The sequence below is a fragment of the Nestor notabilis genome, unplaced genomic scaffold (genome assembly GCF_000696875.1).
Source record: "Nestor notabilis isolate BGI_N333 unplaced genomic scaffold, ASM69687v1 scaffold1520, whole genome shotgun sequence".
Lineage (NCBI taxonomy): Eukaryota > Metazoa > Chordata > Aves > Psittaciformes > Psittacidae > Nestor > Nestor notabilis.
In genome coordinates, this window is record NW_009910470.1 from 6209 (window position 1) to 26856 (window position 20648).

The window sequence follows — 20648 nt, forward strand, 5'->3', positions numbered from 1 at the left end:
GGTAGCAGCCACAAGACTGCCTTAATTTACAGGCCCAACCAGTTCCTGTAGCTTCAAGCATGACAGGAGTGGTAAGACAGTTTAAAGCTACTCATTCTTCTCAATGATGAATAGTACTTGATGCACATAATATCCAGAGCAGGATCTTCACAGCACAGCCAAGATTACAGCTCAGGAGTTCCTGGCTCCCTAGTTCGTGTTCACAACATTACACAAGCCAATTCCAAACTCATTTTCTCTTGCAAAAGTCTTGTGGGCCAAATCTTCATTTGATACTAGTTATTGTAGATACAGAGATACAGAGCAATTTGCATCAGCTGCGGATCTAACCTTTATATGGAATTATAGCAGTGAAGCATTTGCTTAGGCAATGTGTACCATGGAGCTGCCAAGATTTTGAGAACTCTCCAGGAAACAAGAGGATAGCCATGGTTATCTGGGAGTCGTGCCCTCTTTCCTGTATCTGAAATTATTTACCCCGTTCATGTCAGATACTGGCATCTCTCTGCTACTTGGTCACCTGAAAAAGACACAAGTAAAAGAGTGTAAGTAAAAAGAGCCATTATTCACAATTTAAAGATTAAATCAGTATATGATTTCACAAAGATCAGTTGGTGCTCCCAGGAATTCAAATTATAGTTGATTCTTCTGTGCAATCCAATAAAATAGAGTTTTTTCCTGGCACTACTACTTGCTTTTCTATTACTTTTGTATTGTGCTTTGAAAGAAATTGTATTTTTTCCCCCAAATGAATAACTATACTGAATTGTTCATACTACCTTAATTTTCTTAAGCTTTACTCCTAAGTAAAGGTTAAGATGCTTTCCAGTATTGCTAATCTAGTTTTCTACCACTAACATGGGAATGCCTGATATTTTTCCATTTGCAATGTAGTACACACCAGAAGATTTTATCGAATATGACTATGAGTATGGGGATGCAGATTATAAAGAAACTGATTCTGTAACAGAGGGACCCCCACTGTTCGAAGAGACAGTAGCACAAACAGAGGTAACAGAATCTGATCTGTTTGTTGTGTGGTGTACAGCTGTCCCCTACCATGTGGTTTGTCAATTTGTGTCTTCTGTATATAAGCTTAATGTTTTCCTTTCACTCATTTCTTCACTCTGTAGCTGTAACATTTGCTTTCAGTTAGAGATGGAAGGTCTCACAGCTGACTGCATTCATCTTACATTTGGTTACCCTTTTTTTGTTCATGCTGTCTCAGTTTTCCTTCCATTTTATTTATGTTTTCCTATTCCATCTTTCATAACGTTTGCAGAAAAAGAAAGCCAAGGTCAAAAAGAAGAAGAGGACAGTGGCCACTAGTTCAAAGGACAAACCCCTAAAGGCCACAACCAAAAAATCTGAAAAATATGCATCCAAGAAGAAGAAAAGTTATCAAGCAGCAACAAAAGGCAAACTATAGGGGTAAAGGTAGCCAAGAAATAATAAAGAACTTTCCTGGACTAAGACTGGAAGATCTCTAATAATAAGAAAAAATATACCTAGCCCCATTAGATGAATACATTTGGCTAATACTATAAACTGAATAAAAGTGATCACTCTGGAATTTTTCCTACAGCATTTTTTTTAACAATGTACTTTTTGTTTGATACTAGGCAAATGTTGTGGATGGATTTCGAGAGTATAGCACAGCTGAAAATGACTATGGGCCCCAGACAGAAGCTCCCTCCAGAACTACTGAAGCAAATGAGGTAATAAGGACTCTTGAGTAAATTGTAGGCAAAAATACTTGCCCACCAGGTATCAGTGATTAAAAAAACCCACAAACCTATTTTAAAAGAATGAATGTCCATCTGTGTGAATGTAAATATCTGTAACAGCAACTAATGCAATTCTATGCTTTCTAAGCCTACTTTCAGAACCTACTGTTTTCTTGGGCAGAACTCCCATTAATTCTGTAGAGATCTGCTAAATCTTTAGACTGTACAGTTCATGTTTCTGGAAATCATTCAGTGATGTATGCTGTGGGAATGCAGGGTTGTTGTATTCAGTGTGAATGTGAATGGAGCTATGTCTAGTATAAACTAGGTTAAATACTAGATACCGTCCTCCTGATCTAATAAGAAGTGAAGTTTCTCATTTTTCCTGTGATTCTTAAAATGCAGCATAAAACAAGCCTAACACAAGATGAAGAATGGCTGCAACCATGGCAGCGTATTGAAGTTGAGTCAGGAGCCATCGTTTCCTTTTAATAGTTCTTCATAGATAGTTCTTCTTTCTTTAATGAGTGCTTCATAGAATCATAGGATCAACCAGATTGGAAAAGACCTTTAAGACCATCAAGTCTAACAAGTCCCCCAGCACTGCCAAGGCCACCACTCAATCGTGTCACTAAGGGCCTCATCTTCAGATAACAAAACCAAATTATTTTTCACTGAGGTTCTATTCAAATGAAACATTATATTTTGAACTGTCAAAAAAGTTAAAATTATTAGTTTGACTTAAGTTAGAAACCACATTTTTAGAAAGCCACCCTTGCAAGCCTAAGCTTTATTTTGCTACGATTACTACACCAGTGTTGATTAATATGTCTGCATATTAATTAATGCTAGTTTTAGAAAAATGATGGCTGATTATAAGAAATATTGTTTTCATTTTTCTTTTACATTTTCCTTTAAAATGAAGATATATTGCTTAAAAGATGTACAAAACTGCTCCCTGAACATTTGAAAGGAGAAAAAGAGTCCCCATTTGTTTTTTGTTTTTCCTCCTATGTATCTTGGAAGGTGAAGGTGAATTAAGGTATATTTTCCTTATTCTACTGTAAACTGTTCTTGTGTTAAATCACGTTTTCTTCTCATAAGTTGATTGATAGAGGAATATTTAAATTATGCTGTTTATTGGGCAATTATAGGCCAATTCTACAACAGCTGTAATGAGAAAGGCAAAATTTGGCTTAGAATTACTTCAGACCTGCATTGACTCTAATTGTAAGGCAAAAGACGTAGTCCTGTAGCTATTGGAATTAGGCAACTGATAATCAGTCTGGCCTTCTATTTTAATAGCAATGTGTTTCAATGTCCTGATTAGATCAAGGTATTTTTAATTACTCTGGATGTTGATTAGTGTCTTAGTATATTTATTTTTAGATCACAGTATTTAGATCATCTCATATTCATATTAACAATATCTGAACTTTGATTTCTTTCAAAATAATGCTTTCAGGAGACCTCTGTAACAGAATAAAGCAATTCTCTTTTTTTTCCTTTATTCACAAATGTTTTTGTACATCTCAAATATAGCACTTCTTTTAAACTACTTTTTGGTGCTTGTTAAGTTAGTTGCTTGGTTTGACAGTTTACGTACTTGAAGGTGAAAGCTTAGATTTTAGTAATGTTAAAATTAATCTGAGTTTTGCTGGTGGAATTTGACTCGGACAAAAAAATATAGAAACTACCATGTCAGACATGAACTCTGAGTGATAAATAAACTGCAAAATCAGTAACAAGAGAAAAGAAGTCGAAACATTTAGCTCAGCATCAGTATTTATAGACACAAAATAATGAAGCCTGGGCTTAACTAAAGTGATGTTTGCACTTCCTGTACATTGTTACTGGTCTAAAGTTATTCACTCATTGCAGTGCATGTGTTTATTCATGAATCCTTGTAAATGTGAAACCAAGCAGGGAATTTAAGCTATATTTGGCACTGAAGTAACAGTAAGCAAGCAGTGCTTGCTTACAGTGTACTGTACATATCGAATTCAATGGGTTTGGAAATAGTTTAAAAAAAAAGCATACAAAAGCATTACTTCTTTGTACCACTTTTACAGTGGTACAAAGGTTTAAAGTATCTTTTAATTACTCTGAAAGGCTGGACTTCCATTCCTTCAGACTCTAATTAAAAGACAATATGCTGTAGTTGTACTGCTCTTTCTTCTTTTGAAAAGTCATTATGGTGGATCAGCGTATGCTTATATTGCTTTACTAACAATAACCCACGTATTCCTCCTATTCCCAAATCTTTGTCACTGGTATGAATAGCAAAAGCCTGTTGAAGAAGTATTTGCCGAAGAATACATAACTGGAGAGGATTATGATAAAAAAACTGAATATGGAAGCAGAGGAGTAGACCTCAGTGAATCTGATCTGCTGGTAGATGGAGATTTAGGCGAATATGATTTTTATGAGTATAAAGAATATGAAGAGAAACCAACTGATTCCACTAATGAGGAGTTTGGTCCAGGTGTTCCTGCAGAGACTGATATCACAGAAACAAGTGTAAGTTGATTGCAGGCATAACGGAGATTAATTTAATACAGTGATTCTTTCATAGTTACACAGTTTCAGAAATGTATAGACCCTAGTCAAAAGCTCTTTGTACATATTAGATATATTCTCCCTTTTCATAAGATCTGGGTCAAGGCCATCCTCTTGTTTTAGTAATCCTGATATTAATATTTGTATTAAATGTAAAGTTTTTGTCTCTTTTGCTGAAGGGAGTAAGGGAGGGTGAAGATGGGAGGGGAGGGAAAGGAAAGAAAAGGTGGAATTTCAAAAATAAATGTAAAATGATAAATTTTTTGAATCCTGCTCAACTAGAGCTAAAGCTGGAAAGAACCTAAGTTCTAATGCAGGTGCAAGTACTGTAATTAATGTTTTGATATGATTACCCAAAGAAGTTGAAATGCATATAGGTGTCTAGAATCCTATGGCTTCTGCTACTTCCCAAGGAAAAAAATCATGAGCGGGAAGGTGGAGATCTGAACCCTTTCAAGAAAATAAGCTTAGTCAATGGTGACAAGTTTATGACCTTGGAGGAGTGATCTAACAGCTCAGTATATGTAAAGGAAGATAGGATGACATGGTGGATCCTATGAATCATGCTCTTTTTTGTCTTTTTTAGCTCTCTCTCTCCCTCTGACTTGATCACAGGCTTAAGACCAAGGCTTTAGTTTTGCCTTAGTTTTACTTTAGTTGTGCCAAGATCCTTGTTTACCAGTTTACTGGACTGTGGAATTTACCAGTTTACTGGACTGTGGAAGCTGCAAAGAAAACTAATGTGACTGAGGCTGGAAGCAAAATTAATTCCCATTTGGATTTTTAATTGCAAAGGCCTTGAATATATAGTAGGAAAGAAGAATTTTGTTTGTGGTGTTTGCTCAGTCTTATCTTTATTTTCTCCTCACAAACGTAAAACTTCAGTTTACAAAGGATCCAAGAAATAACTGCAGATGCTGTGAGCTTGCTTTTCTCTGCCAACCTTGAAACTCATACTTCTGTATTTCATTTATCACTCCTTTCTAAAACCTCTTAGGGTCATTGTATTTTCAAATGATCCTTATCTATGCAATGTGATAAAAGCTTACTTTTTTCCTTCTAGCTCAGTTGGGGACACTATGGCAGAATGACACAGGAAAGGTCAGATTATCTGCAAAGCAAAAAGCCCGTAAGGCACCATTTGTACCTGCATTAAGCAAATTACTGTGGACTCTGTTCCCCAGTGTAAATTTCAACTTGAAATGCCTTGCTGCAAAACTGAAGGAGTCTGGAAGCGTGAATTAGAACACAGGCTCTGACCTGTGCCAGCTTTTTTACAACTCTCATCTGCTGGACCAGAGATATCATATAATTTTCCTTGGATATATGGATGTATTTAGAACAAGTGAAGTTCTACTTTTGCTAAAAAAAGCAAGATGAAAAGTACTCGATACCTGGCAGTACCCAGAAACTTTGAAAAAAGGGGCAGTATTTCCAAAGATGGAGACATGACATAAATTTTTACAACCAATTTTTGTTAATATAATAAAATATAATGATCTCTACCTCTTGCTACTTGATTTTTATGAACTACTGCATTGTTACGAGTGTGATCCATGCTTTTATAAATCAATATGAAATGCATAAGCCGTGAATCTCTGTTTTTACTTTGCAAAATATCTCATGTTGGAATACTGTAACATTATCCCTCAGATTTTCCAATCCCCAGCTATTTAGTGTGAATGTAGAATCACTCTACTGAAATGAAAAAAAGCATTTCAATTTTTCATCTGATCAGAGCCAAATTTGATGTCTAGTGGGTATATTAGCAGACTAATTAACATGTTTTGCATGTCTAATGAAAGAAATCAGGAGCTCGAAGGGTACTGTCTATATGGGACCAAGGCATCTTTTTTCCCAGGTTACTTTAGGGTTGCTTAACTGAGAAAGCTGTGAAGAATCATTACAAATTGCCAAGGATACGTCCATTCAGATAAGCAAAGAAATAACTTTGTGACTTGCACACAGAAGTTCTAAATTCTAAGTCCAAAGTCTGAATGCAAACCATCGGATGCAAGTTTTGCATCTAACTCAAAAAATACAAATAGTCAATGTCTAATAATTTGAAAAGTACACATGCAGTTCTTGCATTTTCCACTTCTCACGTATTATGTATTTTTATTTACATGGTTTGTGCCTGTGATGTATTTTTCATAGCACAGATCAATTCCAGCTTTAGCTTTCAGTTACAGGTTGCTGCAGTTCTTTATTGTACCAGGTCCTTGGACCTCCTACTTACTTTAATTTTTGGTGCTGTTTTTACTTCTCAGGTGGCTAGACATGGAGCTTATGGAGAAAAAGGCCAAAAGGGAGAACCAGCTGTGATTGAACCTGTAAGTACAGACATGGGTGAGTTTTTGTTTAGCACTGTAGAACTATGTACACTGTTGATATATCAGTATCAAACTGTGTTGTTCATTATAGGATGGCAGTAACCTTATCCATGATCTCTGAAACAATTACCTGCAGTGTGGTAGGTGTAAAAGTGATACAGGCAGTAGCCTGTTCATCTTTCTTATTTGGCTACACAAAGGACTAACACATGTTCCTTAAACCAAGGAGACTCTTCTTGTGCAGAGGAAAACAGAGCATAGATTTGCTCTTCAGGCCATTTAGTAACTACAGCTTGGACAGACCTACAGAGATAGCTTCCAGCTACAGGTTTCAGTGTGGGCAAGGAAGTCCCTCTCAGAAGTGTCGTGGTTTAAGCCCAGCCGGTAACTCAGAACCACACAGCCACTCACTCCCCCACTTCTCTCTTCCCCCGCTTCTGGAGGGATGAGGAGGAGAATCAAAAGAATTTAACTCCCATGGGTTGAGATAAGAGCAGTCCAGTAACTAAGGTATAATACAAACCACTGCTGCTACCACCAATAATAATAATGATGAGGGAAATAACAAGGGGAGAGGACACAACCACTCACCACCCGCCGACCAATACCCAGCCTGACCTGAGCAGCGATCTGGGCCTTCCGGGCAACTCCCCCCAGTTTCTATACTGGGCATGACGTGCTGTGGTATGGAATAGCCCTTTGGCCAGTTTGGGTCATGTCTTGTCTTTTGCTTGCTCCCTGGCAGAGCATGAGACTGAGAAAGTCCTTGGTCAGAGTAAACATTACTGAGCAACAACTAAAACCATCGGTGTTACCAGTGTTGTTCCCAGGCTGAAAGTCAAAACCACAGCACTGCACCAGCTACTGAGAAGGAGAAAAATTACTGCTATAGCTGAACCCAGGACAGAAGTTAAATACATGCTTGTATGTTTAACCTGTGCTAGTGCAACCAAGCTGCTAAAAGTTTAATTAAATATTTTATTCAGAGGTTACAACTTGGTCATAAGCACAGTAATAGATGAGTAGCTTACAGAATTTTTCTCATCTCATAGTATAGTAACTAAGTGGCTTTTGCAGTAGGACAAAATTATACTGTAGCATTATATTTAATGGGTAAAAACTAAAATGTAACTGAGTTTTAAAAAAGACATAGTTTATACAAAAATAGTAATTTGATAATATCTGGCAGAAGTTGAATGCCAGTCTGATTTAGTCTTCTTATATTTTCGGGGACTACTTTCTAATAAGGTGTTTTACTCTCAGTCATGGTCTGTCAAGCAGCTCAGAGTGTTAGCTAATAAAATGACAGCTTTTTTAACCCATTGCAAGATACATTTAGTTTACAAGCGTAATACTGAAGAGATCTCCACTGCTAATCTCCAGAATAGTTGGAGTTCACTACAGCTGCCTTCCAGCTTGTTTGTCCAATCTTCCTTCCTATGGAAAGCCAAGTACAAGTGAGGATCGTATATTCATAGGTCTGATCATGACCTGGAATTTGGACTAGCATCTGCACTGAAAAAAAGGAACTAGGAGATGCTATAAGACCTACAGCATAGAAATAACCAGAATTGTTCACATCTGTTTCTTTAACAGCATTATAAAGATGTTTTATAGCTTTCACCAAGACACAACAAATTCAGTATCTTGTTTTGTCCCCCTGCTCAGGGTATGCTCATTGAAGGACCACCGGGACCAAGAGGACCTGCTGTGAGTAGATAACCACAATTTCCATTTATTGAATTTGATTTATCCACTGTGGTTTGGTATTCGTGAGTTAACACAATTTATATCGGTCTTATCATAATTCCCAAATTCCACATTGACTTAGCATTTTTAGACAGGAGTTAAAAAGGGTCATCTCCAGCATTGTCAGTGACAGCATGCTACAAGCTGAGTGCACATGAAAAGCAAACTTTTGAATGTTGTCTATAACTCTTTTTAAGGTAAAAAAGTATGCCACCGCATACATTATTTTATCCAGACACGTGTTCAACATAACTTTCCAGAGAAAAAATAGATCAAAAATGCTGCAAGAATTCAGCATAATAATGTTATTCATTTTCCATAGGGTCTAACAGGTCCCCCAGGTCTACAAGGTCCTGTTGGTCCTCCAGGTGACCCTGGTGAAAGGGTAAGTCAACAAACAGGTTCTCCTGTGTATTCATGGTATGTCTTGCACTAATTGCTACAAGAGTAAGTGGATTCAATCCTGATCTGAAATATATAAACACAGGCTAAGAAATTCCAGTAGAGCTGGGGCTGATGTGGTCAGCTGAGCAAATCAACTGAGAATCTGGACAAATTCTGCCTTAGTGGTAGAAATATGTGCTGTAAATACATGGAAAAAGTTAAGTACCTATTTGACTATATTTCTCTGCTTAGATGTGAATTATGTTAAAATATAATAAAGCAGTAAGTACAAGCATTTCATGTGGATTTGAATGAATTACATTACATTATATTACATTACATTATATTTTGATTTATATTATAAGATGTTTCATATTATGTATCGATATATGTTATGTATCAATTTATATTATAATGATATAAATTAAACAAATACAGGCTGGGTGGAGACTGGATTGAGAGCAGCACTGAGGAGAAGGACTTGGGGGTGTTGGGTGATAAGAAGCTCAACGTGACCTGGCAATTTATGCTTGCAGCTTAGAAAGCCAACTGTGTGGTGGGCTGCAGGTCAAGGGGAGGGATTCTCCCCCTCAACTCTGCTTTCATGACACCCCCCCTGCAGCCCTCTGTCCAGCTCTGGGACCCCCAACATAAAAAGGATGTGAGGTTGTTGGAATAAGTCCAGACAAGGCCATGAAGATGGTAGAGGGCTGGAGCAGCTCTCCTATGAAGACAGGCTGAGAGGCTTGGGCTTGTTCAGACTGGAGAACAGAAGACTCTGGGAAGACCATAGAGCAGCTTCCAGTGTCTAAATGGGGTCCACAGGATATCTGGAGAAGGACTTTTTACACAGATGTGTAGGGATAGGATAACGGGGAATGGCTTTAAATTGAATGGAAGAGGGTAGATGCAGATTAGATGTTAGGAAGATGTTCTTCCCTGTGAGGGTGCTGAGGTGCTGGCACAGGTTGCCCAGGGAAGCTGTGGCTGCCCCATCCCTGACAGTGTTCAAGGCCAGGCTGGACGGGGCTTGGAGCAACCTGGTGTAGTGGAGGTTGTCCTTGCCATGGCAGGGAGGTGGAACTAGATCTTCAAGGTTCCTTTCAATCTAAACCATTCTATGATTCTGTAAGTGTCATGAATACAAGTGTAGATGACTCAAAAGGTTCATCTTATGTAATTGTCTTTTTGGTCACATCGTTTGTCCTCAGGGTCCACCTGGTCGCCCTGGTCTCCCTGGTGCTGATGGTTTAGCAGGTCCCCCAGGTACCATGTTAATGTTGCCGGTAAGTTGTATTATGAGTACAGGGTAACCAGCCTCCACAAGGAGGAAGCGTGTTTCAAGAAATGTATAGGTGTTTTCTCATCTGGTTTTGTCTTTGGAATGGGAGATGATACAGGCTTTCTTGTACGGTGTAAGCATTTGAAGGTCATACGGTACCTTTTATTCCTCAAACAAAACACATGCTTTAGCTCCTCCATGGCTGCCAGATTGGAACCTACATGAACGTAATACACTCACTGAAATCCTCCTTGTATTTTCAACAGTAACTATTACTTGCTACTGTATGTCCTAAACAAGGAGTTTGCTGTTGCACGGAGTACATGTATTCCCAGCAGGCATGTGTGCTTTCAAGTCTCTTTGACATGGAGAATTTTAAGTATTCCACTGGACTTCAGTGTCCTCTTTGAAGAGTCTTTGAATAGAAATACAAATGCACGTAGCCAGCTCTGCTCCCACTACAGCCAAAGCAAAACACCATCTGTTACAGGAGGTGGAGGAACAAGCACAGAGCTGTTAAAGTATCTTGCAGCTTTGTGGTATGAGAAGTACTATGCGCATGGAATTAATTTTTCCTAAGTGTATGTGTGTATGTGGAAGCTCTGATGAGTTCTGCCATCCCAGAGAACTGGTAAACCACCTGTAAATGAAGGGACAGTATTTTTGGAAGTAAAGCAAGGTAAGTAAAGTGTCAGAAATATTTGCTTACCAATAACTAGGTGATGGGAAAATGCCACTACTTCTCAGGGGAATTATCCCCAAATCATTCTTCCATCTATAATTGCTGTGCTAGCAGAGGAAAATTTATCTAAGTGTGGACTAATACTTAATCTATCAGTCACTTTGAAAAATATCAGGAGCTTTATTTTTGGATGTTAATCAGTCTCTTCACAAGTGATGTACCAAGTCAAACCAGAAAGTTCTCAGGAAGGAAGGAAATGGTTTGAAGTCTCCTGAATTCCATCTGAATCGTTTAAGCACCATTCAGACTTCTTTAACACATTTATACACTCCACAGAGAAGCCACTATCCTTCTAAAACAGATGACCTGCTCACTGGCTTGAGAGCCATTCTGGTATAAAGGAGTAAACAAGTGGAATTGAACTTAGCAGTAACAGACTGTCTTGTCACAGAGATACATTCAAAACACCAAGTAACATGTGAGAGACACCTTTTGTGGGATGTGTGGCTCTTTGTCATCATGTGTAGGTCTTGAAATTGAAGTCTGCCTTAAATTGAATTGCACTTTTCTGTGGGTAGCTACTAAAGTACAGAGAACTAATTACTTTTGATAAATTGCAGACAATTAAAAGTCTATTTTGACCTCTTTTTGAAACAAAATGAAACCCCAAATCCTATGAAATAAAGAAAATGTTTGCATTTCAGTTCTAAGCTATTACCAATGACTTTATTATTCATGCTGGATCCAGTGCCTCAATGCAGCAGTCTTCTGAAGTTAGTGGAATGAACTAAAAACTGAGAGCTCATCTTTGAAGTAGTCTACACAGTTGTAGCACAGAACAAGTATGTTTGTAATTTGATAAATTCTGAATCCTATTCTTGTTTTGGTACTTGCAGTTCCGCTTTGGTGGAGATGGTGAGAAGGGCCCAACAATCTCAGCTCAGGAAGCTCAAGCACAAGCTATTCTTCAGCAAGCCAGGGTGAGCATAAGGAGCCTGCAAACAAAACTGTCACAAGGGTACAGGTCCCCAAAAAAATAATCCACTTTATATCATGCAGGATGTGAAGAGTTCTAATCATCATCTCATCACAGTAGTTACTTTTATTGAAAACTGAGTCAATGACAGGGGCCTATTTGCTAATGCATGATGAAATTGTATTAATATAGAATTTTTATGCTGGCTGGCAGCTTTTTCTTCATACCTGTGGTTTTGATCTGTTTGTTTCTTCAGATTGCTATGAGGGGTCCGCCTGGTCCCATGGGACTCACTGGAAGACCAGGTCCTGTGGTACGTAAACAACACAGGGGCACAGGTTTAAGAACACAGTAATGCAAGTCAGTGGATCTTGTTCTGGCCTTGCCTACACCTCTGTATTTATACTTATTTTATTTAAAAAGAAGCTGATAGAATTAAAGCCATAGTTTGTGCTCTTAGTCAAAGTCTGCAGTGCAACCTGAATACTGTATCAGTTTTTACTATAGATTTTGGGGTATTTGGATAGAGCATTTTGGTGAACTTACAAAACTAGTGACTATTTTTATGTAAATAATTACATATGCCTCTACAGTCAGTCATCTCTGTAATACTATTCATAAAATTTATTGTGGTAAATACGAAACTCCACAGAAGCTACTAAAGCAAGAGTGTGCAGAATTACCTTCACTCATTATTTAAGCTGAATCTGGAAAGTTCTTAAGAGGCATTCCTATAAGCTATTAAAAGCCATGCAGAGTTCTAAAAAAACTACTTTTTTACTTCAGTCCTGAATTTGGCTTGACTGCTAATACCAAATTATCTGGCAAAGGGCCCTGTGGATATTCAAAAACATGAATATTTGTTTATATATAAATACAAAGTTTATATATGGAACACAAGCTTTTCTGTTGACATGCAAACCAACTTTGTGATTACAAATAGGTTTGCCTCTGTAATCCCTACAGACACTTTAAAAAGACAATACTCACAATGAAAGAATAAAACCAGGTAGGAAATCCAGCAAGGCAAAACCACCTGATCCATCTTGCAATTTCAGTTTCCTCTTTTAGCAAATGGATACTTTCCAGACTCAATAATCCACTAAAAGATGTAATTTAGCATTTACTATCTTTCAGAAAGCTATTATAAATCATTTGTACCATGATATAAAATAACAAATGATGCAGCCAAGATCATAAGCTTTGTAGATTGGTCTTTTCTAACTTTCTCCCTGGTGACTGTATTTATCCTCTAATGTAGAGTGAAATTGTTTTCTACAGTTGGTACATCATCCATATTTGAAAGACGCACTTAATTTGCAAACTGTTTTGTCTACTGTGATGGCACAACAAGGTTGGCCACTGTTTGTCTGGCCTCTTGAATTTTGATCTGTGTCTGCCGTAATTTTTATTTACATTGTCATTATGGTGGTGCACACAAAGGGTAATGTTGGCATGTCTCATTAGATCAGACATGCATCTAGTTGTAAAACACAGACAAGAATACAGTTGTGCTATTGAGAAAAGAAAACAAGTGATCACTGGGTAACCAAGAGAAAAGGATAAAGCAAGTTCCTGTTGGTTTATTGTGTGAAGAAAAAGAGATATGCCAGTCACAACTATAGCAGCATATATAGAAGACAGCAGCAGAAGTTGCTGGAGGCCACCAGTCTTTCTCTTTGCGTCAGAACGCAATAGCATTTTTCGCCGAAGTAGTTTTCTACGACTCACTGCAATTGTGGAGGAGATTTGATCATAATTTAGAAGTGGTGAGACTGTAGGGTAAGAAGTATGGTTTCTTTCCCTTCTTTTGCACTTCTTTTGTTCTTTAATGTGATGTTTCAGCAACAGCCCATAGCTGAACAGTAGTAATTGCGTCCTCCCTTTCCAGCCTCTTCTTTTTCCCTTTCATCCTCATTCTCCTGAAAGTACAGCGTCCATTAGCTTGAAAGCAGGAGACCATATTACTTACATGAGTATAACATCCTACTATTACCAACAGAAAATACTGGTCAGGTTACTGTCCATTTCACTATGTATAATTATAGCAGCACGATGCAACTGAAAGGTTGCCTCAGTGGCTCTTGGTGCTGCTCCCTCCAGTGACGACTTTTATTAACAAAGGAAACCCAGGGGGACATAAAATAATTACATACTGTTGAAGGAATATTTGAAAGAGTATAAGGAATACTTTGGATTGTGTTCTTCCCTGATCCTAGCAGCTTAACATTCTCTTCAGTGACTCTTGAAAGCTACGTGATACTAAAACCGTTGTAAGTTGTATTCTCAGTTGGCATGTGAGTGCTTTGCCCCATATCCATATAGTATCAAAAAAATCTATTCCAGATCATGCTGTGCTCCAAATTGGCCTCTCTCATGAAACCAGGCTGTTTATCTAGGTGAAATGTACTGTTTTCAGGTAAATTTTCACTTGGTCCCCAGCAACTGAAACAACTGAAATCACTGGATTTGTATTTTTAAGCAAACCTATGTAAGAACAATTCTTTTCTAGAGTAATTCTTTCAAAGTAAATAGTTGCTACCAAGCAGAGAACTTGGCTAACAGACTTCTGATTGATAGAGATTAGGTATGTAACACTTACAAATAGCCAAACATGCTGGGTCTGTTTAAGAAACTAATACACTATTTCCAGAAATGTATTTAAATCAAGAGACCCATAAGGTAACATTCAGTCTATACAGATAAAATAACTATGTAACTGCTGTAAGCAAGGAATTAATTTGTAGGACTGGAATAATAGTGACAGTAGGTTGTATACCTGTAGCAGAGGTATAACCTGGCCTCATACTCAGGCTTTCATGTTTTAGAAGCCTTCATGAATTTCTGTATTTAGCATACAAATTAACAATATTAATAGTTGTTTTGCTTCTAAGCCACCAGGAGGCTCTATTAATCCAACTCTTTGACATGGCAACATTTTTGGCCTACAGTTCCAGAAGATACTACAGATTCTTGTAGTGTGTGTGCCTGGCTTACTTTAAAAATTAAATAGCTGGAGCTTTTGCTTTTAATAGGAAGTGTATTTTTTAAATTAATTTAGTGGCCAGTAAGATCCATTTAAAAGTATATCAGTTATTAGAAGTCTCAAACATAGCAATCAAAGTCCCAAACTAGCTTCGATTGAATCTGGAGCTCACATTCTTAGTGAACACCACATACAATATGTCATTTCTGCCTACAGGTGTTAAATGTTATCAATTATGCTAATTAAAAGCAGGGCTTACATCAGGGAAACCCAAACAGCCAGCCACCACCTCCCAAAGCCACTGTTCTCTCCTCTGCCAGTACCAGCTCAGGATCTGATTTTCAATTTGCTTAGGACACTGCAAGGTCAGCGGGAAGCCTTCCACTCCAGGGTACTGGACTCAGCATTAAGTCAAGCCATGAGGCAGTTTCTTTCCATGGTGAATATAGGAGGATTATCAATTTTCCAAGGTCTGCAATATTTGTTTCATCTTCAATACATACGTTTGGTCATGACCCATTTCAGAGGTTAGAAAAGCAACATTTCTTTTGCCCACAGTAATAGTAAACTCCAGTATGTTCATTTGCTGAGCCTGTATTCTGTGTGAGTACATTGAGATTTTTTGTTCTGTTTTGTCTATTTTTGTAAAACCACCATGAAGAAAACACACACTTTGACTAGTTCTGCCCCAGATTCCGTGCACAGTATCTTGCCCTGGATGGAGATCTGGTTTAGGTCTGTTTATGAGTAAAACTTACTCTGAAAACTTGTATTATCATTTAATGATAGAAAGAGAAGCAGTTATATAGGTTTTCCACTTCTTCCGGGCCAGATGCACAAAGATCTTTATTTAAGCATCACTGACATTGGTGACAAATTAGACAGGGTATTTTTCATTGACTGTAGTGATTTTTGGGTTGAATTCCATGACTGTTATTTTCTGTACAGCACAGAAACAGATAAAGGTAAAAAGAGGTGGCTTTCATTTCTGTTGGCTTCTCTACAGTGGATGCACTTCTGTTTGCATTTCATATGTTCTTACTCTGCTCATATTTAGCTCTCTCATATTAATATAGAACAAACTGCTACATTTGATCCCATTTGAATCAATGGGAGTTTTCTTTGGTAAGAGATTTTTGGCCCAGTTAGGCCCAGTGTTTAGACAGTAATATATCATGGTATATCTGCACATTCAAATGGTGAATTCATACCTTCTAATGAATAGGGGATTGTTTGGTTTTTTTCTCCCTGTAATTAATTTATAGAAATTAATTTACTCATTTATAAAGAGGCTTTTGTATATTTAAACAGTATGTTTTGCTTTTTTCATCAAGGGTGGACCTGGAGCAGCAGGTGCTAAGGGTGAAAGTGGTGAACCAGGTCCCCAGGTACAATAATATTAGCTGTTATGTTTGAGCATGTATAGCTTTAAGAAAATATATTCAAAGCACTTAGAAGAAATGAGTCAGTGATTTCTTTCCACAGACTATTGAAGAAAAAAGGCTTTTACAGTGCTATCCTAATTAAATGCAATAGCTTGATTGTTTATTTTGAAATATAAAAATACCAATCTTTATATAACAAAGAGCAATTATCACATGTAGAGTGTCATCACGTGAAAACATGTTTTAATATTGTCATTTCAGGCTCTTTTCTCTGTTAAATAATCATGTCAGTCTGCAATTGTATGACCTTGGGCTCTGATCTTATCAGATCTCATAAGGTGAGAGAGGTTGAACTTAGCTGGGAATTAAACAGGGTATTTTCAAGAAAGACATGACATAGCTAGAATAATTCTTCCAGAATCAGTGCATGCTCTTCTTCTTAGCTTACTGTTATATCAGCTGCTGCACAGTGATGTTATGGAGTACTGAAACACATTGAAATATTTCAGATTAAACCTAAAAGTAATAGGGGATTCTTACAGAAATCATGATAGGAGTGTCTGGAACAATGATTTTGACTGATCGTAAGGGGTAGCATGGATTTGCTACATTAAGTGCCCTTCTTAAAACTCCACATGGATATTTGCAGAAGAAAACCAAGGCACTTAAATAAACAAAGAAGTACTCTGGACAGCTGGTCAGTCTTCCAGTTTGCTAACTTACATTGCTAGTAGTTCTTCTGTTCCTTCTTGGTAATTTTGGATGGCTAGTCCCTACCATTGCAATTTTCACCTGAAAAAGATGCATTTACATGGGGGATGAGAAAGCTTCCACAGAAAAATACACCTACAGTCATCAGTGAAAGTTACATGTGTTTGAAAAGTGAAGTTAGTTGTTTTCAGTCTGGAGTAATTTGGTCTCCCTGTAGTTAAGACTGTGCTGTGTAAAGCTAAGACAGCATGTGAGCTGTTTACCAGAACAACTGATGCTTGCGTACGAGTTACAGATCTTAAATAAGCTCTTTTTAGCTTTCATCAAATAATTATAATGTGACTAAAATAATTTTGGCATGAGAAGAAAAAGGGTTTTCAAACCACAGGACTGAGATCTTCAAAGCTGTGGAAAAAAAAAAGTGTAAGAAGCTTTTATGTTGAAAGGACTAATTATGCTGTGTGTAGTGCCATCTCACGAAAGCTAGTGTTAAAATTGGTACTGCTAAGGCCAGTTTGGATGCCTATGTTCTTTTTAAACTCGTGGGAATTTGGAAACCAAAGTGCATCTCCTGGGAAAAAGCGTAGTTTGTGTATAAAAAAAACCCTCAGCTTGTTCTTGAGGTGAGATGTTTAACTAGCTTGTTTAACTAGCTCTTTGATGACATGAATGTGATTCTCTTAACATTCAGGGCCCTCGTGGTGTTCAAGGTGCCCCTGGTCCAAGTGGAAAAGCTGGCAAAAGGGTAGGTAGCATATGGATCCATCCTACTCTGGGTAAATAGTTTCTATTTAAATGTATTTAAATATTAACTGTTTCCACTCCATTTTCAAAAGTTTATCCCTTTGGGTTTTTGCAGGGACGTCCTGGAGCTGATGGTGCCAGAGGAATGCCAGGAGAACCTGGTGCAAAGGTAAATAATAGTGAGACCTCAGGCTTTATTTTAGTCTCGGAATGGGCTAGACAGATTTTATGGAGGTACCACAGTTTCTTCCAGGCCACCACAAAATTCTTCTCTCAAGTGAAAATACTGAGGTTTCAGATAGCTGGGTTAGATGTGATCTGAGAATCAATCAGCCATTTAAAATACGGTAATTAATGGTAATGGTTAGTAGTCTGACCTTGAAGTAACTTGATTCTTGGGGCATGATTCCTGTCCTTTAAAGTAAGTTTTTAGTTACAGAGTATCAGCAATAGTAAAGTCAGTTTTTCAACTGCAAATTACAGTTAGAACCAAGCTTTCATTTCAGTGTGGACTTCTTTCTTGTAAATAGCATAATTACAGCACAGTGAAGAAGTTGGTGTGACATTTTCTCTTGATGTATTGCATAGAAGCAAATTTCATGAGTTTGATCTATGTGCTTCTATGTGTTTCATTCAATATAAAAAATTTAAATACAACTAAGAGTAGAGACTAACTTTCAGAGAGAAGGCACAATTTATTGAGAGTAATACAGAATGCAATAGTCATTTAGTAAAGCTGTGATTTCTTCTTTGCTAGGGTGACAGAGGATTTGATGGTCTTCCTGGCCTCCCTGGTGACAAAGGTAACAGGGTAAGAAAAGCATGTATATTTATACAACAACGAAGTGATACTTTCACAGAAATAATGCACTGTTCATTAAAAATAACACTGAGGACTATGGAAAAGTGAAAACAGAATGTCATCTTTTCACACTACAGAATACTATCTTTATTGTCACATAATGTATTCCTTCTGAAACATTTTAGTAATATCAATCAATAGACAGCAATTCATATATATATTTTAATGATTTAAATGTATTTTCAGAATTCAGGTCACATCATCTATGTTTTGCTCTAATTTTTCTTAGTTCAGGGATTTGCTTGTTGGATTTAAAGTGATTGTTAAGGGAAATAGTAATAGGAAAAGGAAATGAGCATGAAGTTTGTGTATCAGGAGCATGATAAATTTCAACCTGCTGAGAAGCTTGCTCAAAAAAGGCATCTGTATATTTGAACTACCAACTGAATTGTTTAGTGTGGCTTATTCCAATAACTGTAAGCTTAGAGAAGGATCAGAGTCAGGTCAGGTAAGTTAGGAAAATTTGAAGTCATACTTAAATAATGTACTTGCTCCTTATGTCATACTAATCTACACGATGAGACTGCATCTTTCTCTACAAAGTGTAGAAATGATCATAGCAGGGGATTTCTGCTTTAAATTATATCCTTAAGTTAGATACTAATAACAACAAACTCTCCTGAATGTAAATCCCTTACTCTTGTCCTGGTGAGTGCAATGAACCATAAAAGAAGCAATGAGTGGGAATGTCAACAGAACCATTCCCATATTTTCTAAAGCTTGATGACCAAGGAATTCCTACAGCTCTCACCCTTCAATGAGTTGGCATAGTTGCTGCCCATAATGTAGTTCTTTCTCATAGCATCTAAAGATACTTTTCTGAATTCTGTTTGCAATGTGAAAAGAACTTCCAGTGTCATACAGAAATGTCTTGGTCCTCTTTCATCATCCCCTTTTACTTGAAGAGAGTAAAACAACTAGCTCATCACAGACTTGAAATCCAGCTTAATCAGCAGGTGACCAGCAGAGGGGGATAGACATTAAGCTGTTGCCATTACTTCACTCCTTTGAAGGCCAAGCAAAAATGGATTCAGTCAGGGAATGTGTCTCAGCTTTCCAACCTGGAATACTAGACTTGTCTCTCTGCAGGACCAGTGATAAAGAAATAACTGTTGTTTGGGATTTTTTTTTGATTTTTTGTTTTTTTTTTCTGGCAAATATTCTATTTGTTTCATATTTTCTAAACAAATAAACTAAAGCAGGAGAATAAGTTTGGGTTGAAATTTGCAAAATAGTATTTCTTTCAGCCCGTTACTTGAAATCACTGCATTCTCATGTTCCTGTGGAAATCTTCTGTAAAAGTACAAAGTATGATCTTTCCAAAAGCAGCTGAATTCAAAGCCAGATCAGATCACTGTAGCTCTTTGGACTCCTATATACTGACAGCATATAATGCAAATACTCAGTTCTCTCTGGCTTGCAATAAAGAGCACAGAAGACAAGAGAAGCAAATTTTCTGTGGTAGGTATGTTTCAGCCATAAGAGAACTGATGTTGAAAACATACAACTTGTGTGGAAGTTTTAGGACTACTTTTAGAATTATTCCTATTTGAAATATGAGTTGCAAACTGGATGTCTTTCTGAGGTTATGCTTTTGACAAATACAAATTGTCAGACAGGAGATACTGGATTTAATTCCAATGTAGGGAAGATCAGACCACATGGTGTAATATTATTTTTAACTTCATTATTTATGTCTTTGAACTTTTATTATTTAGATATACTAGATGCATAACCCTTCTCCAGTAAAAAACCAAGACACTGTGTATTAGAAGGAAAGGTCTAAGGAAAAAGAAATTCTGCCTTTAACAGAATATTTGAAGGAAGGTATTAGAGAATTGAAGTCTGAGAATTCTGATGGTGATAGGAAGTTTGGTTCTTAGTGCATGAGAATACCAGGACACTGCATGTAAGCTCCTAATCTAACTGCCAGGTGATTGCAAGACTAGAAAGACAGCCCTTTTGGGGGGATGAACTATTTCAACATTTGAAAGCTTAAGTCAGTCTTCACCTGGATGTTAATTGAAAGGCAGAGTACAGATCAGGCATCTCGTGTCATCTTTCAGGAATGTCATTTAGCATGTAGAAAACCACATGCTCTGCCAGCAGATCACATTGAGTAATTCCAAAACTTAGCAAAATAGACAAACTACTGTATTGATTCATCTTATGGTTATTAAAGTGCAGTTCACAGAATTTCATTTCCTGTCCCATGTCAACTCCAACTTACAGAGGACAGAAAGGCAGTTGAATAAAGTCCTGGCATCC

General features: G+C 37.4%; 1 protein-coding gene across 1 annotated transcript in view; it reads left to right on the plus strand.

Annotated features, from left to right (window-relative positions):
• Positions 1 to 894: 894 nt before the first annotated feature.
• Positions 895 to 20648, plus strand: part of LOC104402225 (collagen alpha-1(XI) chain-like) — a gene marked incomplete at both ends in the record, with an annotated part of 90010 nt that continues 70256 nt past the window's right edge. The window contains 14 exons of the mRNA XM_010010044.1: positions 895 to 1011; positions 1623 to 1718; positions 4011 to 4247; positions 5350 to 5415; positions 6557 to 6619; positions 8288 to 8329; positions 8691 to 8753; positions 9964 to 10038; positions 11613 to 11696; positions 11949 to 12005; positions 16013 to 16066; positions 17466 to 17519; positions 17634 to 17687; positions 18276 to 18329. Coding sequence (XP_010008346.1) covers positions 895 to 1011; positions 1623 to 1718; positions 4011 to 4247; positions 5350 to 5415; positions 6557 to 6619; positions 8288 to 8329; positions 8691 to 8753; positions 9964 to 10038; positions 11613 to 11696; positions 11949 to 12005; positions 16013 to 16066; positions 17466 to 17519; positions 17634 to 17687; positions 18276 to 18329 — 1116 coding nt within the window. The remainder of the gene's footprint in view (positions 1012 to 1622; positions 1719 to 4010; positions 4248 to 5349; positions 5416 to 6556; positions 6620 to 8287; positions 8330 to 8690; positions 8754 to 9963; positions 10039 to 11612; positions 11697 to 11948; positions 12006 to 16012; positions 16067 to 17465; positions 17520 to 17633; positions 17688 to 18275; positions 18330 to 20648) is intronic.